General features: G+C 36.8%; 1 protein-coding gene across 2 annotated transcripts; it reads left to right on the top strand.

Moving 5' to 3' along the window:
- The first annotated feature begins 595 nt into the window (after positions 1-595).
- On the top strand, positions 596-21439 carry itfg2 (integrin alpha FG-GAP repeat containing 2). 2 transcript variants are annotated; one of them, XM_067391058.1, is made up of 13 exons: positions 596-801; positions 963-1058; positions 1159-1200; positions 3111-3285; positions 3367-3506; positions 3586-3734; positions 3824-3918; positions 5422-5475; positions 5801-5892; positions 6112-6229; positions 9497-9670; positions 12938-13037; positions 21335-21439. In XM_067391058.1, exons 1-12 carry the CDS (start codon positions 706-708, stop codon positions 13015-13017), a joined length of 1311 nt encoding a protein of 436 aa, XP_067247159.1. In that variant the 5' UTR covers positions 596-705; the 3' UTR covers positions 13018-13037; positions 21335-21439. The 2 variants fall into 2 exon arrangements, with proteins under 2 accessions (XP_067247159.1, XP_067247160.1); XM_067391059.1 differs by lacking the exon at positions 21335-21439 and adding an exon at positions 17647-17752.
- The last annotated feature ends 277 nt before the right edge of the window (positions 21440-21716 follow it).

Genomic DNA, 21716 nt, shown 5'->3' on the forward strand with positions numbered 1-21716 from the left:
TTTAAAGCATAATTCCTGAATAAATATTCATTTCTTAAGTGTATGTTTTGGGGGCTCTTATTACTGTTACCACGGACTTTTATTTTGAAAAAGAGCCCAAACAAATCATGTGCATTTATAAATATTAATTTATTTAGTTTATGTTTAGGGACTCTTATGACAGTTAACATGGACTTTTATTTTGTGACAAAGCCCAAACAAATCATGTGCATTTATAAATATTAATTTATTTAGTGTATTTTTAGGGACTCTTATTACAGTTACCACGGACTTTTATTTTGAAAAAGCCCAAACAAATCATGTGCATTTATAAATATTAATTTATTTAGTGTATGTTTAGGGACTCTTTTTACAGTTACCACGGACTTTTATTTTGAAAAAAAAGCCCAAACAAATCATGTGCATTTATAAATATTAATTTATTTAGTGTATTTTTAGGGACTCTTATTACAGTTACCACGGACTTTTATTTTGAAAAAAAGCTCAAACAAATCATGTGCATTTATAAATATTAATTTATTTAGTGTAGGCTATGTTTAGGGACTCGTATTACAGTTACCACGGACTTTTATTTTGAAACGACGGAGCAGACAGATCATGTGCATTTGTTTGTAATGGAAGGGAGGTGCATCTGAAATATATGAGTTTTTACTGCTTAATACATTTCCACATAACTGTTAATCGTTAGTCTGCAGTTGAAAGGTCATGCGCTCGGTAAGTTATGTGCAGCGCGTGAGTTTAGACTTCACAGGAACACTCTTTCCTCATGCCATCTGTCTTGGAGATGCAGATAACGACTCTGTAAGTTACAGAAGTGTGCATGTGTGTATTAGACAGATGTGAATTTATGATTAGGTGTATCTTTTTTTTTGTTTGTTTTTTTTATCGCTGTCATATTCACTAGTATCTGTTACAATAGCCAAGTTTTCTGTGCATAAAGAAAACCAGATGTTTTTCTGCAGTTAAATGAGCTGGTGGTGGGAGACACTAGTGGGAAGCTGTTCATCTATAAAAATGATGACTGTAAGCCGTGGATCACGCGATCATGTGTTGGCATGGTGAGGAGAGCATCACATTCACCTTATGGATGTAAATGGTTGAACTTGACTGATGCCATGATGAATGTATTTGAATTAATGAAGCTGTTTTTATTCATAGTTAACATGTGTTGGAGTCGGAGATGTTTGCAACAAAGGAAGGGTAAGAACTATCTTTATATCTCTGGTGAAGGTATCAGATGGGAAATATCATGGTACTGATTAACGATTAGCCTACTTTATTCATGTACCATAGTATTTACATATCTATTATGTATGGTATTTACATAATCCAAGATTCCTACAAGACTTTCCCCTGGTTTCACAGACTAGCTTATAAACTAGTCCTAGACTAAAATGCATATTTGAGCTGTTTTAACTGAAAGCAACTTGTACTGACATATCTTAAAATATGTCAGTGACAGTGTCATTGTTTTGTCTCAAGATGCACATCAGTAATGTCTTTTTCTAGTGTATGTTTATAAAATATACATAATTATCTTAATTGAACTAAGACCTAATCCTGGTTTAGGCTAAGCCCTGTCTGTGAAACCGGGCCTTTGTCTTCACAGGGGCCACAAACATGCTAAACAGTAAGCAGTGGACATGCAAATTTTCAATTCAACATATAGTATTATTAATGTATAAAATTAAATAGAATTAATGTTTATTAATTATAATTTATAGATATAAATATTATATTTGTGTGTGTCTGTTTATTTTATTTATAGTAAATACATTATTTAATATATAATACTAATATATACCAATTCATATTAAAGGTGCCCTAGAATTAAAAATTTAATTTATCTTGGCATAGTTAAATAACAAGAGTTCAGTACATGAAAAGACATACAGTGAGTTTCCTTGTTTCCTCCTTCTTATATAAATCTCATTTGTTTAAACAACCTCCGAAGAACAGGCAAATCTCAACATAACACCGGCTGTTACGTAACAGTCGGGATCATTAATATGTACGCCCCCAATATTTGCATATGCCAGCCCATGTTCAAGGCATTAGACAAGGGCAGCCAGTATTAACGTCTGGATGTGCACAGCTGAATCATCAGACTAGGTAAGCAAGCAAGAACAATAGCGAAAAATGGCAGATGGAGCAATAATAACTGACATGATCCATGATATCATGATATTTTTAGTGATATTTGTAAACTGTCTTTCTAAATGTTTCGTTAGCATGTTGCTAATGTACTGTTAAATGTGGTTAAAGTTACCATTGTTTCTTACTGTATTCACGGAGACAAGACTGTCGTTATTTTCATTATTAAACACAGTGTAGCATTAGTCGTTAGCTACAGAGCATAGCCTCAAATTCATTCAGAATCAAATGTAAACAATATAACAGTATATAATACTCACATAATCCAATGCATGCATGCAGTACGCATGACGAACACTTTGTAAAGATCCATTTGAGGGTTATATTAGCTGTGTAAACTTTGTTTATGCACTGTTCAAGGCAAGCGCGAGCTCCGTGGGCGTGGAGCAGGAGAATTAAAGGGGCCGCAGCCTGAATCGGCGCATTTCTAATTATGCTCCAAAATAGGTAGTTAAAAAATTAATTTTAAAAAATCTATGGGGTATTTTGAGCTGAAACTTCACAGACGCATTCAGGGGACACCTTAGACTTATATTACATCTTGTAAAAAAAACATTCGATGGCACCTTTAATTATATTTTATAGTTTTTTTTTTTTTCCAGTCTAACATATGTCAAGATTTTTAGTAAAGCCTTTTAACTTTACATGCATTTTATATAATTATAAGTAAATACATAATTTGTTATTTAGTATATAACAATTCATATTTATCAATTCATTATACTTTCTACGTATTATTATTATTATTATTATTATTATTATTATAATTAATTTATTTATTTTACTTTTTTACTCCAGATTCACTATTCATTATTTAAAAAAAAAAACATTGTAGTACCATGGTACTTTTTGTTAGTGTTCTTTCGTTTTAATTTTTAAGAAATGTCACACGTCTTATGTATACAAGTCTTTCATGGCTTCACATTTGTAAAATGGTTTTCTTTCTACTCTTGCAGAACTTTGTTGTGGCAGTGGGTGCGGAGGGCTGGTTTCACCTGTTTGATATCAGTGCTGCTGCAGCCAAGTCAGACTCCTCAAGTCAGCAGGACGGTTCGATTGGTGACGAACAGAAGCCCAGTTACACCCAGCACATTCCCGCCAATACCAAAGTGATGCTCATCAGTGATATCGGTGAGGAGTTTGCAAATGTCATTCTCAAAGACCTTTTCAAGTCATGTGAATATTGAAGTGTCTGTGTGCTGTGCGTATAAGATGGAGACGGACGCTGTGAGCTTGTCGTTGGCTACACGGACCGGGTGGTTCGGGCCTTCAGGTGGGAGGAACCTTCTGATGCCTCAGATGTGAGCTCTGGTCAGCTGGTCTTACTAAAGAAATGGCTTCTGGAGGGTCAGGTACTAAACTAGATGCACCAAACATCAAGTCAACGTGAAGTCAAACTACTATTACAGCCTTTTTATCCGCTTTCAACAGGTTGACAGTCTATCGGTTAACCCAGGTCCAGAAGGTCTCCCTGAGCTCATGGTGTCTCAGCCTGGCTGTGGCTATGCTATTCTGATGTGCTCTTGGACACAAGAGGGCGCTGCAGGACCTGGGGATGAAAACACAGCATCTCCTAGCAAGTGAGAAAATCACAGTGAGGTACTAAATAATTCAAACTATATCCAAAACTGGATTTGGGAGTAATTAAGCTTGTGTTATGTTTACACAGAGAGGGTCCTTCCAGAGACGTTGCCCTTCATCTTACCTCCGGACGCATCCATAACAAGAACGTGTCCACTCATTTGATTGGAAGCATTTGCAGAGGTACTTACACACATTTAGATTGCTTACTGTGTATGCAGCAACACATATCCTTACAAAGTTTGCAGCTGGCAGAGTATAGTATGCAAATTCAATAATAAGATTCAGTCACTAGTAGTTCAGATTTTTATTCGCTCTCCCAGTTTAATGGTATTGGTCGATTTTTTTTTTTGATGCATAATTGTGCATTTTCCCTATTTTTACATTTACATAGATGCAAACTCCTCACCTTTTCATGAGAATTCACCTTTTTGGAGTCAAAATAGGTCACCTACGGGATTCGTGTAGATCCAATGAGAAAGTGTTTTGGGGAGGGGGGTGCAATGTGCATACCACCTCGCAACAAGGCCAGATATAAACACTGTTTAACCAACTAATGTTATGCTTCAAATAAAGATTTTATTACATTGTTATGCCAGTAGGTGGCGACCAGTGACTTTTAAATGTAACGTTACTTGATAGAGATTCGTTCAAAATCTCTGGACGAAACAAGTCTAATGATAATTTCAAACCATTGTTTTACACAATGAATTCATTTTAAAATAATAAATATTTTTTTTATAACATTTTAGACATTTATATAAATATATTTATAACATTAAATACAACATTTTGTCTGAACATCAAGTAAATTACATGTTATTTTGTTTAGTTGTCTAAAATGCTTTGTTTTCAGAGTCATCTGAAATAAAAAAAAATCTGTGATCTGTATAAAAAAAAAAATCAGATTATCCAGAATCATAAATTATGTTTAAAAGAATATATTATATATTTTACATCTAACTTACACTATTAGCACTGTTTCTAATATTAAAGATAATATTATGGGATGTCTCGCATCTTTCTCACCTTTTTTACCCCTGGTGTTTGCATCCCTGCATTTAACTTTGCTGTCATCTAACCCTTACTAAAAAAAATTATCTTTAAAAATGTAATAATTATTTTTTATTTATTCAGACAATAATAAAGATTTTTAATATTGGCCATTTATTGCTTATTGGCAATAACATGAAAATGATAATCAAATTATAAAAAAGTATTTATAATATATAAATAATGTATTTAATTATTTTAATCATTGTTTATTTCAATAAAATGTTAAACAAATATGCGTATGCAATATATTAATATTAAAATTTACTTATAGGTAACATGAAAATAATCAAAAATGTTTTATTTAAAAAATAAATATATTATTTGTTTAGTTTTATTTTAATAATTTATAGAAAAAGTATTTATTTAAATACAAAATGTGTGTGTGTGTATATATATATATATATATATATATATATATATATATATATATATATATATATATATATATATAATATATATTAGAATGTGTTTATATAATTATTTGTTTATTGTTTATTATGTTTATTTTAATAAAGTGTATGTAGTATATTTATATTAAAATGTATTAATAGTTAAATCATGATATATAAACGTTATTGTAATCACAATTTCATCAAATCTTATGCTGTAACTTGTTTCTGTTTTCTGCAGGTTCTAAGGATGATTCATCTAAAGGTGGCCTGTTTGCTCTTTGCACTTTAGACGGTGAGTGTATTAGTCCACCACATGTCAGAGGTTATTTGATGTAGGGAAGACATGAGCCCAGCACACACTGTGTTTTCTCTGTTCACTCTGTTCTTTGGTCACTCTGGGCTCAGGTGTGACTTCAGATTGGCTTCTTTCTCTAAAAGTATAGGCTTGTTCTTCATGTCATTCTCCATGGCCACTCAGTTACACAGCACAAATACAACCCTGATGCAAGCTTTTGATAATTGTTTGGACATCAGTGGATTGATGTTATTGATTGGTTAGCTCTTGTTGTTTTTCATTAGCTGTTGTGGTTGTTTTTCCTTGAATGGTGTTCTTCCAGGGACGCTGAAGCTTATGGACAGCTCTGAGAAGCTCTTGTGGTCTGTGCAGGTGGACCACCAGCTTTTTGCCCTCCAGAAGCTGGATGTCACTGTAAGTCTGGATGTACAGTTGCTCCTAAAAACTATTTAAGTGCATATACCTGTATACAGTATATATAATTGAATCACATATAACACATCAAACCATCTGCAAAGAAAAGAGATTTTCTATGTACATGTTTCATAAATGTTTGACTACCAGAAATTGCACAAAAAAAGTGCACTATATGATGTGTCTTAGAGTTTGGTGTGTTTTTGTACATGTGTTAAGGGTGATGGGAGAGAGGAAGTGGTGGCCTGTGCCTGGGACGGCCAGACTTACATCATCGATCATACCCGTATGGTGGTCCGATTCCAGTTTGATGAAAATGTAAATGCATTCTGTGCGGGTGAGTTTTTCTTATCGTCTCTATCAGGATGAATTTTATGTAATTTCCATCAAGAACACACACATATTAATTATATATATTATATATAATATACACTCAAATCAAAAAATAATTCAGACAATTTTTTATATTTTTTATATATTTTTACTAGTGGGTGCAGGACACTATAGTTCATTTATGTAAGTGAGGATAGCAAAATAAAGTAAACTGTGACATATTATACCCAAAAATACTTCATACAGTGGACTACCACTAAAATTTATAAAAATTTGGAACCAAAAACTATTCAGACACTTGCTTCACACCTGACCAAGTGCTTTCTGACATAATTAAGATTATTTTTTTCAGACACAGTTTAATTCTGAGATCTTGTCATATTTTATTACCATTTTTAGTGAATAAACTGTATTAATGACTGAAATGTTCAAGGTGTCTGAATAAATTTTGGTTTGACTATGTGGGGTGTGACCCTACACTTAACTCACGAGACGATATATGATATTGGGTTCGCAAGAACGAGATGATATTTTTACACAATTTTTAGGAGACGAGATTTTTTCAATGACGAGATATATGACTGGAAAAATAGTATTTTATTTTACTGAAAGTCACAAAATGGCAAAAATATTGTAGCTGAAATGTTTTTAGTTCTCCCAAAAATGAAAATTCTGTCATTTATTACTCACCCTCATGCCATTCCACACCCGTAAGACCTTCGTTCATCTTCAGAACACAAATTAAGATATTTAGTTGAAATCTGATGGCTCCGTGAGGCCTCCATAGGGAGCAATGGACACTTCCTCTCTCAAGATCCATAAAGGTACTAAAAACATATTTAAATCGGTTCATGTGAGTACAGTGGTTCAATATTAATATTATAAAGCGCCGAGAATATTTCTGGAGCGCCAAAAAAACCTAAATAACGACTTATTTAGTGATGGCCTATTTCAAAACACTGCTTCAGGAAGCATCGGAGCATTATGAATCAGTGTATCGAATCTACTGTTCGGAGCGCCAAAGTCACGTGATTTCAGCCGTTGGCGGTTTGACACACGATCTGAATCATGATTCGATACACTGATTCATTTATGCTCCGATGCGCTTCCTGAAGCAGTGTTTTGAAATCGGCCATCACTAAATAAGTTGTTATTTTGTTTTTTTGGCGCTCCAAAAGTATTCTCGTCGCTTTATAATATTAATATTGAACCATTGTACTCATATGAACCGATTTAAATATGTTTTTAGTACCTTTATGGATCTTGAGAGAGGAAGTGTCCATTGCTCCCTATGCAGGCCTCACGGAGCCATCGGATTTCAACTAAAATATCTTAATTTGTGTTCTGAAGATTAATGAAGGTCTTACGGGTGTGGAACGGCATGAGGGTGAGTAATAAATTACAGAGTTTTCAATTTTTGGGTGAACTAACCCTTTAACTAATCTATGGCTGTCACTAATGTTTATTTTAGTAATGGACAATTATTTTGACGATTAAATCGAGTAATCAGATTGTGTGTGTGTGTGTTAATAAAAAAGACCTAAGTGAACAATAGCCTTTAAAATGACTTAAAATATATGGCCTATATAATAACAATAATTAAACAAACATGAACAACAAAATGAAAATGGCAGCCCCTCACAGACAACTGCCACATATAACCGTAATAACACGAAATAAAATCCCGGCCTGGTTCTCTCTTGTCTGTCACTGTCATCACTCCTTTTATTCTTCCAGACTTGACACTGATATGGCACGCAGGTGATTCCTTATCAGCATTTGTGCCACCGGCCTGCTCCATTCCTTTCCTAAGGGCCTTGTTCCATTCCTTTCCTGCCCTGCGTGCCAACGGCCTGATGATTGTTGTTGTTACACTTTACAGCATGATCAAATCCTTGTTTAATATTGGCTAACCAACATTTGATACAATGTGAATGTTAACAGTGCAACACTTCACTATGAAACACATAGCGCATCAGACTTTATATGCATTCCCAAATGCAAGTTATTGGAAACCCAAACAAATAGCACATGCACAGACTGAGTTCGTATGGAGCAGCATCTGCTGTGAACGGAGCCACTCTGAAATGCTGGAAGAAACACGTAACCTGCACACACGTGTCGTGCTTCACTCTGAAACCCGCAGTGCATATATTTACTTAATTGAATCACAGCATTTGTGATATCACAATAGCGCTATGCTATATTATGATTTGTAATGTTTATATTGTGAGACAGCTTTTCACCTCAACGAGAAATATCACGTTCCCACGAGATCTCGTCATACCCCTTACATATAAAATAAAGATATAAAGACTATTTTCCCTTTAAAATTAATTGATATGTGAGTAGAAGGACCTGCAGGGTTGGAAATTGTCTCATTTGTGTACCTTCTATATAGTCTCTTTCACTTTCGCTTGCATCTTCCTGTTCCTTTTATCACCTTTTTTCTCTCTTTCATCGCAGTGTACATTAGTGAAGTATTGAAACTGTTACATTAAGAGGATTAAAATGACAGAGAGATGTGGTGCACACAAAAACATCATGACTTGAATTCATGTTGACATTGAAAAGCACTGACTCACATCCAACAAAGGCTCACACACACTACGTAATGTTTATCAGCTCATACACCTGTCTTCATTTTCATCTTGTGAAAATGCAGAAAGCAAATGTGGAGGGAGCGTGCGCTCATTAAAATTCAGCCCCAGTCTCTGTGAGTCTGCTGTATGATGGGAATGTCGAGGAGAGGTGCTGCGCTTTCACGCAAGGTCTCTCTGGAGAAAAACATATTCTAATGCTAAACAGATCAGACGCCGTGTGAAACGTTATGTGGTCTTGTCCATACAGCACCAGTGAATTCCTGATCAGTAATTTCCATTTGAAAGTGTAAACAAAATTGCAGAGGTGTAATTTGATTTAATAAGCATTCATTCAAGCTTATCAGTGTTGATCGACAATGTTTTTATATTAGCAATTATAGTAAAAAGAGCCTTCGCATAAATTTCCATGTTTGATACTATGGTTTGTGTCCAGTCTAAACTTTAAGCATCTGGTGGCAACTCAAATACCTTTCAATGAATTAAACCACTACACAATAAGTTTGATTTATGTTATATTGTTGTGTCTCTGTGATTTCTGGTCAGGAAAATATTTAGAAATTCACCATTTATAGATATTATTTTTTTAATGAAATGTTCATTTTAACATTTAGTAATATAGTCTTTAATGTGCTATGTCCTCTTTGTCATGTTCTTATTTTCTCCATTAGGCCAGTATGCCTGTAAGGACGGGAGGAACAGCCCCTGTCTGGTCTATGTGAGCTTTAACCATAAGATCTATGTGTACTGGAGGGTGGAGCTGGAGAGGATGGAGCCCACCAACCTGCTGAGTGTGCTGGAAGAGAGACCCGAGTATCCAGATCTGCTTCACAGACTGGGAGTGGGTGAGTGGACGTCTGTGTGTGTGTGATAGTTTGTAGAGCTCAACATTGCCCACAGTGACCATCTGGAGGAGCTGGGAAGAAGATAGGATGTATAGGAAAAATCAAGTTTCTGAATGCATATAACCCTGCAGACTTTATATTATGTTTTAGTGTTGAAATTAGGGATATTTTGGCTGTTATTTAGCTTATATTTATTGAGATATGGCTGATAAAATCCAGTCTAGAATTTTACTGTGGGAAAAAATGGTACATCTTGCAACAATGCTGTTCTTCTGAAAGTGTTTTCATGCAAATTCAGTCACATAGGCTGAAGAGACTCTTGAACTCGAGTTCTTGCTCCCCGTCATTTCAATTTCTTGGGATGCGGCACAATTTGCCTTCGTATTCAAAAGAGTTTGACTGGGCCGAAGGGGGGTCAGGTCATTCTGCTCACTCAGACTCCTGCCACATGCACAGTTGTTAATGAAAAGCCAGCTTGACTTCCTGGGGCCACTGTTAATTATTCATCCTCCGAGCCTGATGTGCACCCACAACGTGATTTTCAAAGCATGATTAGCTAACCGTGCCACGGGACAGCCCGCCCTGAACTCCTGCAGGTGAGAGAAATCACGAGATGTTTGTAGGAGAAAAGTGGAGATATAAATGCAGATTCATGCCAAATGAGGCATTTAAAGCCGATGTGTTCACCAATAAATGGGGAATGTTTGGATTTTTTTTTCTTCATTATTTGTCGCTGACTATTTAAAGTCCCCCTGAAATCAAAATGTAAGTTTTTAAGCTTTCAGTATGAATATGTTAGCGATAAGGTTATGAATAATCTGGTGTGTTCCAAAACAATGACATAATTCGCATTTAAGAGATATAAGCATTAAAAAGTTACAGTCTCTCACTTCCACTAAAACGGATCACGGATTTTCACGACATCACATCTAGGGTTGCAAAGGGGCAGAAAGTTTCTGTTAAATTTCCACGGGAACTTAACCGGGGGAATTTTGGAAATATTCCAATTTGGAAACAAGAATTTACGGGAATTTATGGAAATTTATGGGAATTCATTGGAAATTTTGGGAAATTTATATAAATTTATAATATTTATATAAAATGTATTATATATAAACATAAATATAAACATTTTGTTTGGTCATAACATGAAATTTCTTTTTCGCGTTCAATTAATTTTAATTTAGTAAATATGTAAAATAAATATTTTTATTGCAGCAGTTATTATGTGTTATTTATTTCAGTGTCACATGATCCTTCAGAAATCATTCTAATATGCTGATTTGATACTCAGTTACTGTCAATGTTGAAAACATTTCGCTGCTTAATATTTTTTTGGAACCTGTAATATTTTTTTTAGGATTCATTGATGAATAAAAAGTTAAAAAGAACAGCATTTATTCAAAATATAAATCTTTTCTAACAATATCACTTTAATATCACTTTTTTTTTTTATCAATTTCACACATCCTTGCTGAATAAAAGTATTAATTTATTTCAAAAAAAAAAAAAAAAAAAAAGGAAAATATTACTGACCCCAAAATTTTGACTGGTAGTGTATATTGTTACAAAATATTTATATTTTAAATAAATGCTGTTCTTTACATCTTTATTCATCAAAGAATCCTGAAAAAAGTATCACAGGTTATGAAAAATATTAAGCAGCACAACTGTTTCCAATATTGATAACCGAGTATCAAATCAGCATATTAGAATAAATTCTGAAGGATCATGTGACACTGAAGATTGGAGTAATGATGCTGAAAATTCAGCTTTGCATCACAGAAATAAATAATATTTTAATGTATATTAAAATAGAAAACCATTATTTTGAATTGTAGTTATATTTCACAATATTACTGTTTTTTCTGTATTTTTGATTAAATGTGCATGTTATGGACTGGGGGAATGCACAGTGCATGCAGGGGGTGTGGCCTCAATAGCCCTGCAGTAAGTAGTGTGCTGTGTGAATGTCAGGGTAAAAATTCAACTGAAATTGCATTAAATCTGGTTATTTTAACCAAAATTATGCTGCAAGATGTTTTTTTCAACTATATTAAAGTACCCTGTTATAGGCTAACCTGCAATTTTGCAAATTCCCTGTTTATTTCCATCAATTCCCGTTAATTCCCATGGAAAGTTTTGAAAGCTTTGAAAATTCCCGTAATTTTGCAACCCTAATCACATCACACTTCAGCTTCTCATCAAATCTTCTGTCCAATCAAATGCCCTTTAAAATCTGAAGAGTTAAATCAACTGTGCTCAGAGTATATGGTCCCTCTCTAAATAGTGTTAAAATAACAGTGAAGCAGAGTTAAAAGTTAATGAGATATTTAAGCAATTAAGTAATGATTGCACATTAGTGATGAACACCTGCTTTTAACAAGCAGAATCAATGAAGAAAAGAGAAACTACAACTGACTTCAGTCACAGCTTTATTAATTGTTTAATTATCTCTTTAACTTTAACTCTGCTTCAGTGTTACTTTAACACTATTTAGAGAGGGACCATATGTACTCTGAGCAGAGTTGATTTAACTCTGGGGATTTTACTGTGTGCCCCCTCCGACACTAAACAGAGACACTGAAGCTGCGGCTGAAATCGGTCATTTGTTCACGCATTTTTAGTTTCTACACGTTGAATGGCACATAGTGCACTATATAGAGAATAGGGAACGATTCAGACAGTGTAAATAAAGCTGTGCATTTCCAAGGCACTTCAGTGGGCCTTTAAAAAATTATTTTTTCTTGTTGGAGACAGCTTTTAATTCTAGGTTAATGGCTTTTTGATTCCTAGTGGGAAAATTAAAAAATGAGAGTTGAAATTGAAGTTAATGGACTGGAGGGTTTGTTTTTATATTTAAAAATATATAAAATTACTATTTTATGCAAATGTATTCAAAAGAATATTTAAAAGAGCGTTAGAGGCATGAATTAATATTGAGGCTTTTTGGAGCTCTGATGCCCCTAACCTCCCACAATTAGTTTCCGCTCTTAGTTTCCAAAATATCTTACACGAGTCTAAATTGGATTCTGACAACAGAAAGGGCTCCTTTCGTACCCATTTTTGCATTTATAATTCATTAACGCAATGCCCTCGGCCCATTTCTATGCACAACACACACATACACACAAGCATGCTTGAAATAAGCTTTTGTTTGCTTGCAAACACCGTCTTTAGTGTTTTACATCCTGCAGGAAAGCTGAGAATTATTACCATATAAAAACCTAAAAACTATATGGGTGTGTTTGTTTGTGCACCTTACAGATATCAGTGACACAGTAGCAGTTCGGAAACTCATTGGAGACGTGCTCTACGAGAACATACCGAAAGATGGCACGGAGTGAATCACGAGCTCTTCATTTCTGTAAATAGCCTTTAATAAAACTACATCTGGATGTTTCATCTGTGTCTTTGCCTGCCATTTTCCTTTCTGACCATTTGGAACCATTTGTTGATCATGAGGTTCTCTTGAAATTGGTGGAATATACGAATCATTCTTATTGCATCCCATTTTATTAAAAACGTACTACGTAACAGTAATGACTTGTATAGCTTTAGTTTGAGAGATATTGATTATTACTGAGTGGCGTTTAACTCCAGGTGAAGTGTAATGGCTATTACTATAGCAGAAGGCCTCCACTTTTCAGGGAAAGACTGGATTCCTTGTGTTTGTAATATAGGAGAAGCCCGGGGGAGGATTCCGTGTCTCACCACCTGCTCTGAGCCTGTGGAGCTTCATGCATTATCGATGGATTATGGAGATACTTTGCTTTAGGGATTGGAGGAGACACATTGATTTCAGCTTTTGTGTTTGTGTGTGTGTGTATACTTCAGGACAAGAGCAATGTTTGGCTCAGGTGTCATCATGCATTATGGGGTTTCTTGCTGCTGAGGAGAGAGGACAGATTAAAGTGTGTCCGTGTCTGCAAATTCAGATGTACTGAAACACTGTCAGTCCCCTGTGTGTGTGTCTGCCCTTGAGGCGTATCTGAGCTCTGCACTGCAGTTTACCGCAAAAACACGGGGGATATATGAGTTCTCCAGACACAGCTTATGTACTTCAGTGAACACAAACATCTCTTTACCCTTTCAAGAGTTCACACCTCTGCTGTTCAGCAACTGTGAATGTTGTGAAGGTGAATGAAACTGATTATTAAAGTCAGTAAGTGCTAAACTATTTTGCTTTTACCAAGCCAGAATGGGCTTTTAGGATTTCTCCCATAAAGATTAGTTCACTTTAAAATGAAAATTAACCCAAGCTTTACTCACCCTCGAGCCATCCTAGGTGTATATGACTTTCTTCTTTCACAATCGGAGTTATATTACTAAATATCCCGACGCATCCAATGGCAGTGAATGGGACCAACGAGTATGAAGCTCAAAAAAGTGCATCCATCCATTATAAACATACTCCACACGGATTCAGAGGGCTAATAAAGGCCATCTGAAGCAAAGTGATGTCTTTGCGTAAGAAAAATAACCATATTTAACAAGTTATAAAGTAAAATTGTGCCCCCATGAGGCAACCTACACTGAGTGTGTAAAATAAAACATGGTTTTATGCAATATTTTTCAAAACTATTATTCATTTCTTTCTGTGTAAAACTTTTTTTAGTTATAAAAAAAATGACTGTGTGCATCATCTAATGGTGTGTGCAAGATCTAATGCTTGAAGTCTAGTTCTGAGCAATATGACAGCAGTTCAGTGACTGGAATTTAGCTTGATCCCTCAGCCACCCAAAAAAAGCCGTGCACAAAATGATTTGCCCTTAAAAGTGCAGAGTAGAACAAAGACACTGAATGGTCAGCACTCTCGTCAGTCTTGTCAAAGCTACTTCCTGTTTGACCGTAAATGGGCACAATAGCCATCAAAGAAACCTACTCCTCAGGGTCACACTGTGGATTTAGTGGCGTTGTGTGACATATATTACAAGTCTATGGTGGCTTTGGCTGTGGGCCTATTTTTGATAGTTTTTAGTCTTTAGTATGGAAACTTTCATCATGACGTGTCTTACTGGCACTTTTTGACTTTCTGACCCTTTTTTCTAAATGGGCTGCGCACTTGATTAATTCCGTGTGAACTGAACTCGGTTGCCCAGCTGTAAGAAAACATTGGGCAAAAAACTAGCTGATGTGAAGCCAGCAGATAGCTGACCCTGGGAACAGGCCACCCTTGGGAATCTCTCCAGCCAAAATATGAGAGATGGTTTAGTTTGGTTTGTTTGTGCTGCAGACTTTAGCAGCAGGCCTGTGTCTGAGTATTAAAAGGCTCAGGTGTTAGTGATTGTAAAAGCAAAAATGTCCTGTAATTTGCCCTGAGAATCCAGTAACACTTTATTTTACAGTGTCGTTGTTACATATGTTCCATGCATTTACTGTAGTAATAACTAGAAATTATGCATAATTACATGCAATCAACCCTAAACCAAACCATCATCCTAACCCTAACCCTATAGCAAGTACATGTAGTTTATTGTCATTACTCAGTACTTAAATGTATAATTACACTGTAATACTGACACCTTAAAATAAAGTGTAACCAAGAATCCTTTATCTTTTACGTCTGTGGGTGTGTCTCAATCCCTAGGCCTGTTACCTTGTCAAAATCTTCTAGTTTGCTGAAACATTCCCTAGAATTTGCCACAATGCACCATTAAAACCAATGGGCAGCATCTGCTGCATGCTGTATTTACGAACAAGTGTCATGAACAATGTTGTCACTGAATCGAGTAGTTTCATTGAAATAACTTTTAATGGGTACACTATTAAGTACCTCACTAGAAATCCTAAAAATTTGTTTGATGTAAATTGTCTGAACTGTGTTATTATGACAATTATTGTCTTTTAATTTATATAATAATATATAACAAACATTTTTGTTATTTTAGTTAGCTTACGTTTGTCTGGTTAACCGCACAGCATACATACTTAGCACACCGTTAGACGATTAGCATGTTAGCTTCGGCTATACTCTCAGCAAATGTTCAAGACTGTTAGTTAGCCTGTACCTTACACAAATGTTTAAACTAGCTTAGCTAGCCTGTTAGCTTAGCCTTTATTGTGCACACATTTTCAAATTAGCCTGTTAGCTTAGCTTGTACAAATGTCTAAATAAGCCTGAATGCTTAACCTACATCCTTAGTTAGCTTATGTTTATCTGGTTAACCGCACAGCATACATACTTAGCACACCGTTAGATGATTAGCATGTTAGCTTCGGCTATACCCTCAGCAAATGTTCATAACTGTTAGTTAGCCTGTACCTTACACAAATGTTTAAATTAGCTTAGCTAGCCTGTTAGCTTAGCCTTTATTGTGCACACATTTTCAAATTAGCCTGTTAGCTTAACTTGTACAAATGTCTAAATAAGCCTGAATGCTTAGCCTACATCCTGCACAATCTTTTTTTTTATTTTTTTTTATTTTTATTAAGCTGTAAACTTAGCTGTACCTTAGGCAAATGTCTACATTAGCCTGTTAGCTTAGCCTGTATTCTGTTGGCTTCTGTTGGCTTATTTTTGTTTATTTATAGGCATTACAAAAGGCTTCACCCTGGGGTCCTCTATGTAGACTAAATCAAGTGGACAAATTATTCACGTTCATGATATTGCTGTCTTCTCATATCTCTCAGTCTCATGTTGATTAGCTGATTCACAGCTTAGGCAACTAAGTTGGTATGATATTGCGACTGTCATATTGTGTGTCTGTGGTCAAAACTCCTCAGGCTTTGCCAGATGCTGCTCTTTTGAAAGTGTTTTTTGTGAATTTAATCACACAGTCTGAATTGAGACTATTGTGCCACGTACATGTCATTTAAATTTTTTGGGGCACTGCACAATGTTTTCGTTTCAAAACCTTTTGAGTGGGTCAAAGGGGGTCAGAGAAGATTTCTTGGCGAAGATTAAATGAATGCACCTAGCTCCAGGAACAGAGAAAAAAAAAGGTGTGCTATCTTCTCACTGCTATCCAGAACTGTGCGACAGACTGGGTTGAAGCTAGAGGGAGTGCTTCAAACTCGGCTGAGTTGGAGACTATGGCAACTGACAGCCTGGAGCCGAGCTCTCTAGAGGCCAGTGTATGTGCAAATGTGTCGTCTTGTGTTTGTGTTAATGCGGATGGCGTGTGTAATGTATCATGGTTAATTGCATCAATGAACGTTTCCTGTCTATGGTGCTTGAATGTGACTCATGCTATGTAAATGATTGTATGTAATTTCAATTCGGCTTGGTCTTATGACTCATCACCATACACGCTCATTTATTATGGATTATTGAAATGTAATGAGAAATGCAAATGTGGTCTTTAGTCATTCATGAGTTTGCATTGCCAAATGTAGAATTAGCAGACCAAAATTTAATTGAAATTTCAGTGAAAAAAAAAGATTGACTGTATCTCTCAAAATCAGACGTGTTGCTTATTGCCACAGGTTCAACATCCTTCAACATAAAACATAGATCATTGGTTCTTATAACTAAACATAATGCTGTCAAATCTGTGCTGTATTTGATTTGAGAGCTGCAGAGTTTAAAATTATTAGAATATCAACAGCAGTTATTAAAATGTGCTCCTCACATGCTGTTCTTGTTTTTAACCTCATAAAAATTCCAATTAGAACCTACGCTGAAAAATGAAACCAGGCAACCTAGGATTACGTTAACCCAGGGTTCACAATTGTGTGAAAATCCCAAAGATGTGTCTTGCATGATATCAGCAGCATTGGCTAAGTGACTGAAACTCATCTTACCTTAACCCACTATTCTTATTTTGTTCACATTACTTTAAATGTATTTATCTTCAGTGAACCCAGTTCCTCTTTATGCGCAGTAGAGAAGCCCTTAATTAATACCGCTGGCCTTTTATAACCCACTTTTGCTCATGGTGAGAAGGGAGCGAATCATAAAAGATTATGCCTCTTCAAATCCGTGTAACTAATGCCCGTGTCTTTCTTCCTCCCTTGCATCCTTGCGGAGTCAGAGAGGGATTCCAGCCTGTTGATTGACAGCGAGGCGTCATCTTGAAGAAGCTCCACATGCCGTTTTCCTCGTTCTCCGTTTCCGGCCATTTTCTTAATGGACACTTAACTCATCTAGTGCTGATTCTAATCATCTAGTCCCTCATTCCATCATCTCATCAGCCCCCTCAGAGGCGCTCCTGTCGATGGAATCGCAAATGGCAGTTTTAATAAGCCCCTATGTTTATCCCGCTGGCAGCGGGGTTTCCGTTTAATGCGTTCCTCTGTGGTGCTTCCTCAGTAGCTTGTGCCGATAGAGGTGCAAAGCTCATTAGATCTTGATATTAAACACTGCTGTGGTCCCTCTGCTGTGTTCTGCTCATAGTCATGTTCATTACGGACTGGAAGATGCCCATTTCCTCTTTATTCCGTGCGTTTGAGTCTTTTCCTCTAATCAATGCTTCTCTTTTTACCTGCACTCCCAAGATGGATTTTGCCTGAACCCTGTGGAGTGTGCTCAGCAAGGGGACGGAAATATCACAACACCTTTGGTGGTGGAAGGGATTGGGGTCGAGAAAGGGCTGGCAGATTGCCCACACATGCTTTTGTTTATTTTTCTTCTTTTCTATCAAGGTGTCAATCAAAGCTTGAACCCTAAACCCACCTGTGTGCTGTGAGGGAGCTCATTCCCTGCCTGTTAGTCTCATGCTCCTGCTGTGCTCCCATTGGATGTTCACACTTCAGATAACAGCCATACAAAATGTCGATTCAGTAATTAAATAAGCATGTCACTAAAATTTCATTCATTTGAGGAGCGGTGCAGATGAATTTTGGCTTGTATGCAGAATTTTGGCTTGTATGCAACTGTTCAACTGCTTGTTAATTCAAACATCTAATCAGCCATTAAACATTCATCTCAATGCATTTATGCTTGTAGACATGGTCAAGATGACCTGCTGAGCATCAGAATGAGGATGAAAGGTGATTTATGTGACTTTGAACGTGGCATGGTTGTTGGTGCCAGCCGGGCTGGAGTATTTCAGAAACTGCTGATCTACTGGGATTTTCATGCACAACCATCTCTAGGGTTTACAGGGAATTGCCAGAAAAAGAAAATATCCAGTGAGCGGCAGTTGTGCGAGTAAAAATGCCTTGTTGATGTCAGAAGAGAATGACCAGACTGGTTCAAGCTGATAGAAAGGCAGCATTCACTCAAATAATTACTTGAGGTATTCAAAAGTGCATCTCTAAATGCACAACATGTCAAACTTTGAATCAGATTTGCTACAGCAGCAGAAGACCACACCGGTTGTTTCTCTTGTCAGCTAAGAACAGGAAACTCTTCAAAATCAGACAATAGAAGGTTGGAAAAACATTGTAATGAGTCTCGATATCTGCTGCGACATTCAGATGGTAGGGTCAGAATTTGGCAACATGAAAGCATGGATCCATCCTGCCTTGTATCAATGGTTCAGGCTGGTGTTGGTGGTGTAATGATGTGGGGGAGATTTTCTTGGGCACCTTAGTACCATTTGAGCATTGTTTAAATGCCTCAGTATTGAGTATTGTTGCTGACCATGTCCATTCCTTATGACCACAGCGTCCCAGTCTTCTGATGGCTACTTCCAGCAGGATAACGCTCCATGTCACTAAGCTCAAATCATCTCAAAATGGTTTCTTGAACATGACAATGAGTTGACTATACTCAAATGGCCTCCGCCGTCACCAGATCTCAATCCAATAGAGCACTCTTGGGATGTGGTTGAACAAGAGTTTCACATCATGGATGTGCAGCTGACAGATCTGCAGTAACTACTGAAACAAATCCACAATTTTTCATTTATTTATGTATTTGTGGTCACATATACCCCCTTTCCACCAGCACAAACCAGGTGCTAGTTCAGAGCTAGTGCCAGTTCGGAGTTGGTTCAACTCACGAGCCTTCTAAGAACCAGATTGCCTTTCCACAAGCTAGAGAGCCACCACAGAGCCAGGTCTTGCATCACTGTATACATCTCATATTTCACAGCAAAACTAGCACTGCAGCGCCAAACACAAACACACCAGGTTAGTTTGAGATGCATCGTCTTCTCGCAAAGCGATCAGCGCATGGCATCAAAGCTCCACAAGAACGATCCAAAAGTACAAGGAGTCGTATGCTCTACAAACGCTCCCGCGAACCCGCGGCACCCGCCGAATCGGTCCGCGCTGCTCCGATGCATCTCGAACAAGCCTTCTATCAACAATCGCGGATGTTTCAGTACTGTTGATGCTAATGGCTTTGCAAACCTACATCGGCATCCAAACGCTGCTATTAGCTCGATTAGCTACTATTTCAAAAATGGCGGTCACAAGTTTCTTGTTGGTCAGGGTAACCCCGCCCCCAGCCCCTGACGCGAGCGGTTCTTACTTCTAGCCCAGCATTGTTTTGGTGCCACTTTTTCTGGTTCGGAGCTGGTGCTTTGTGTGTCGAAAGACAAAGAACTGATTTGAAACTAGGCTCTGGCTCTGAACCAGCACTCAAACTGCCTTGGTGGAAAAGGGGTAATAGCAATTCCCACAAAAGTCACAGAGTTTCGTACCATTCCGATGAAATAGCAATTCTGAAATATTTCAAAACATTGGGTTAATTTTTATTATAATTTAAAAAATATTTATTTTAGTTGTGTTGTGATTCCATTATATGCATGTTACTAGAGTTCATTCATTTTAGAGCAGTACTTGATGCATTTGGGGACCGGAACACAAGATTTTTGCCTTGTATGCAAACGATGTTTTTGACTTTATTTAAATTAACATTTTAATATACATAATGTAATATTAATATTAATATAATATTTAAATTTTATATATATATATATATATATATATATAATATATATATATATATATATATATATATATATATATATATATATATATATATATATATATATATATATATATATATAATTTAAATTTTTGCAGGTGTTTCCAAAGACCGATGCAAATTAAGTTCTTGCAAATGCAGATCTTGCAGATTCATCTTGCAAAATTAGCAAGCGTGTCAATCCTTAAAACTACGTGTCAAAGGTTGCATTGCTGTTCAGTAAATCTGTGATTGTTTTTTTTTTTTTATTGCACCGGTAGATATGTCTTTTAAAACTGTGACAGGATGTGGCATGTGCACTGAGTCAGAAGAAAACGCCACAGGCCCCTCGTTGCACAGTGGGTTATGAAGCAGTAGCAGAGCCCATCTCTATGTGAGCACTGGCTGAAAAAAAGCCTTTCCTACTCTTCTGTGTAGCACTGAGGCTTTACAGGATATGTGTTATTCTGAAGTCATCACTGGATGTGACCAAAAGACATGGGGCCACAGCGTGCAACATCATGGTCATTTACTGTGCCATTCTTATCGTGCTGTAGCAAATGTGGTTATAACATGATTTGATGTTGAATTTAATTTCTTTTCTCCCTTGAAGACCACAAAAAAGGCATTCACAATGCATAATGTAACGCATAACTGAATGAAACTGTAGTAGGAAGCTTTACCGGTCTGGATTTGATTGGATTGTAAAAAGTGAAACATCGATGCTGTGATATCATTGGCTGTAATGGATTGTGGCGAGGGGGGCGTGGTTTAGCGGGGTCTGCGGCAGGAGGGAGTGTCTGGGGATGTGCGGTGATTGAACGGGTTGAATGTAAATCACGAACACCTGTTTCTCGTTCCAGTAACTGGCGTGGAGACAGGATAAAACGCCAGGAGAAGCAGGAGCGTGTGAGAGAGAGAGGGACTGCTGACAGTCGGACTAAGTGAGCTGTGCTCGTGTCGTGGAGTGAAGCCCGTCCTTGGATGTGGAATTATTGAGTGTGCGTTGCACCGTCTTTTTGTTTATGTGTTGGATATTTTTTCTCTGGTGAGAATAAAGACTGTCAGCAGCCCTAAAGCCGATTCCTGTCCTCTTCCTTCCCATTACACAAAGAACCTTCGTTACACTGGTGCCGAAACCCGGGAAGGAAGACGGAAGCCGCCGCCATGCAGGCATCCCCCGCCGCTGGAAAGCCGTTTGCGGACATCATTGCATCCCTCGCGGTCCTGCATCAAGAACAACAT

The sequence above is a fragment of the Chanodichthys erythropterus genome, chromosome 8 (genome assembly GCF_024489055.1).
Source record: "Chanodichthys erythropterus isolate Z2021 chromosome 8, ASM2448905v1, whole genome shotgun sequence".
Lineage (NCBI taxonomy): Eukaryota > Metazoa > Chordata > Actinopteri > Cypriniformes > Xenocyprididae > Chanodichthys > Chanodichthys erythropterus.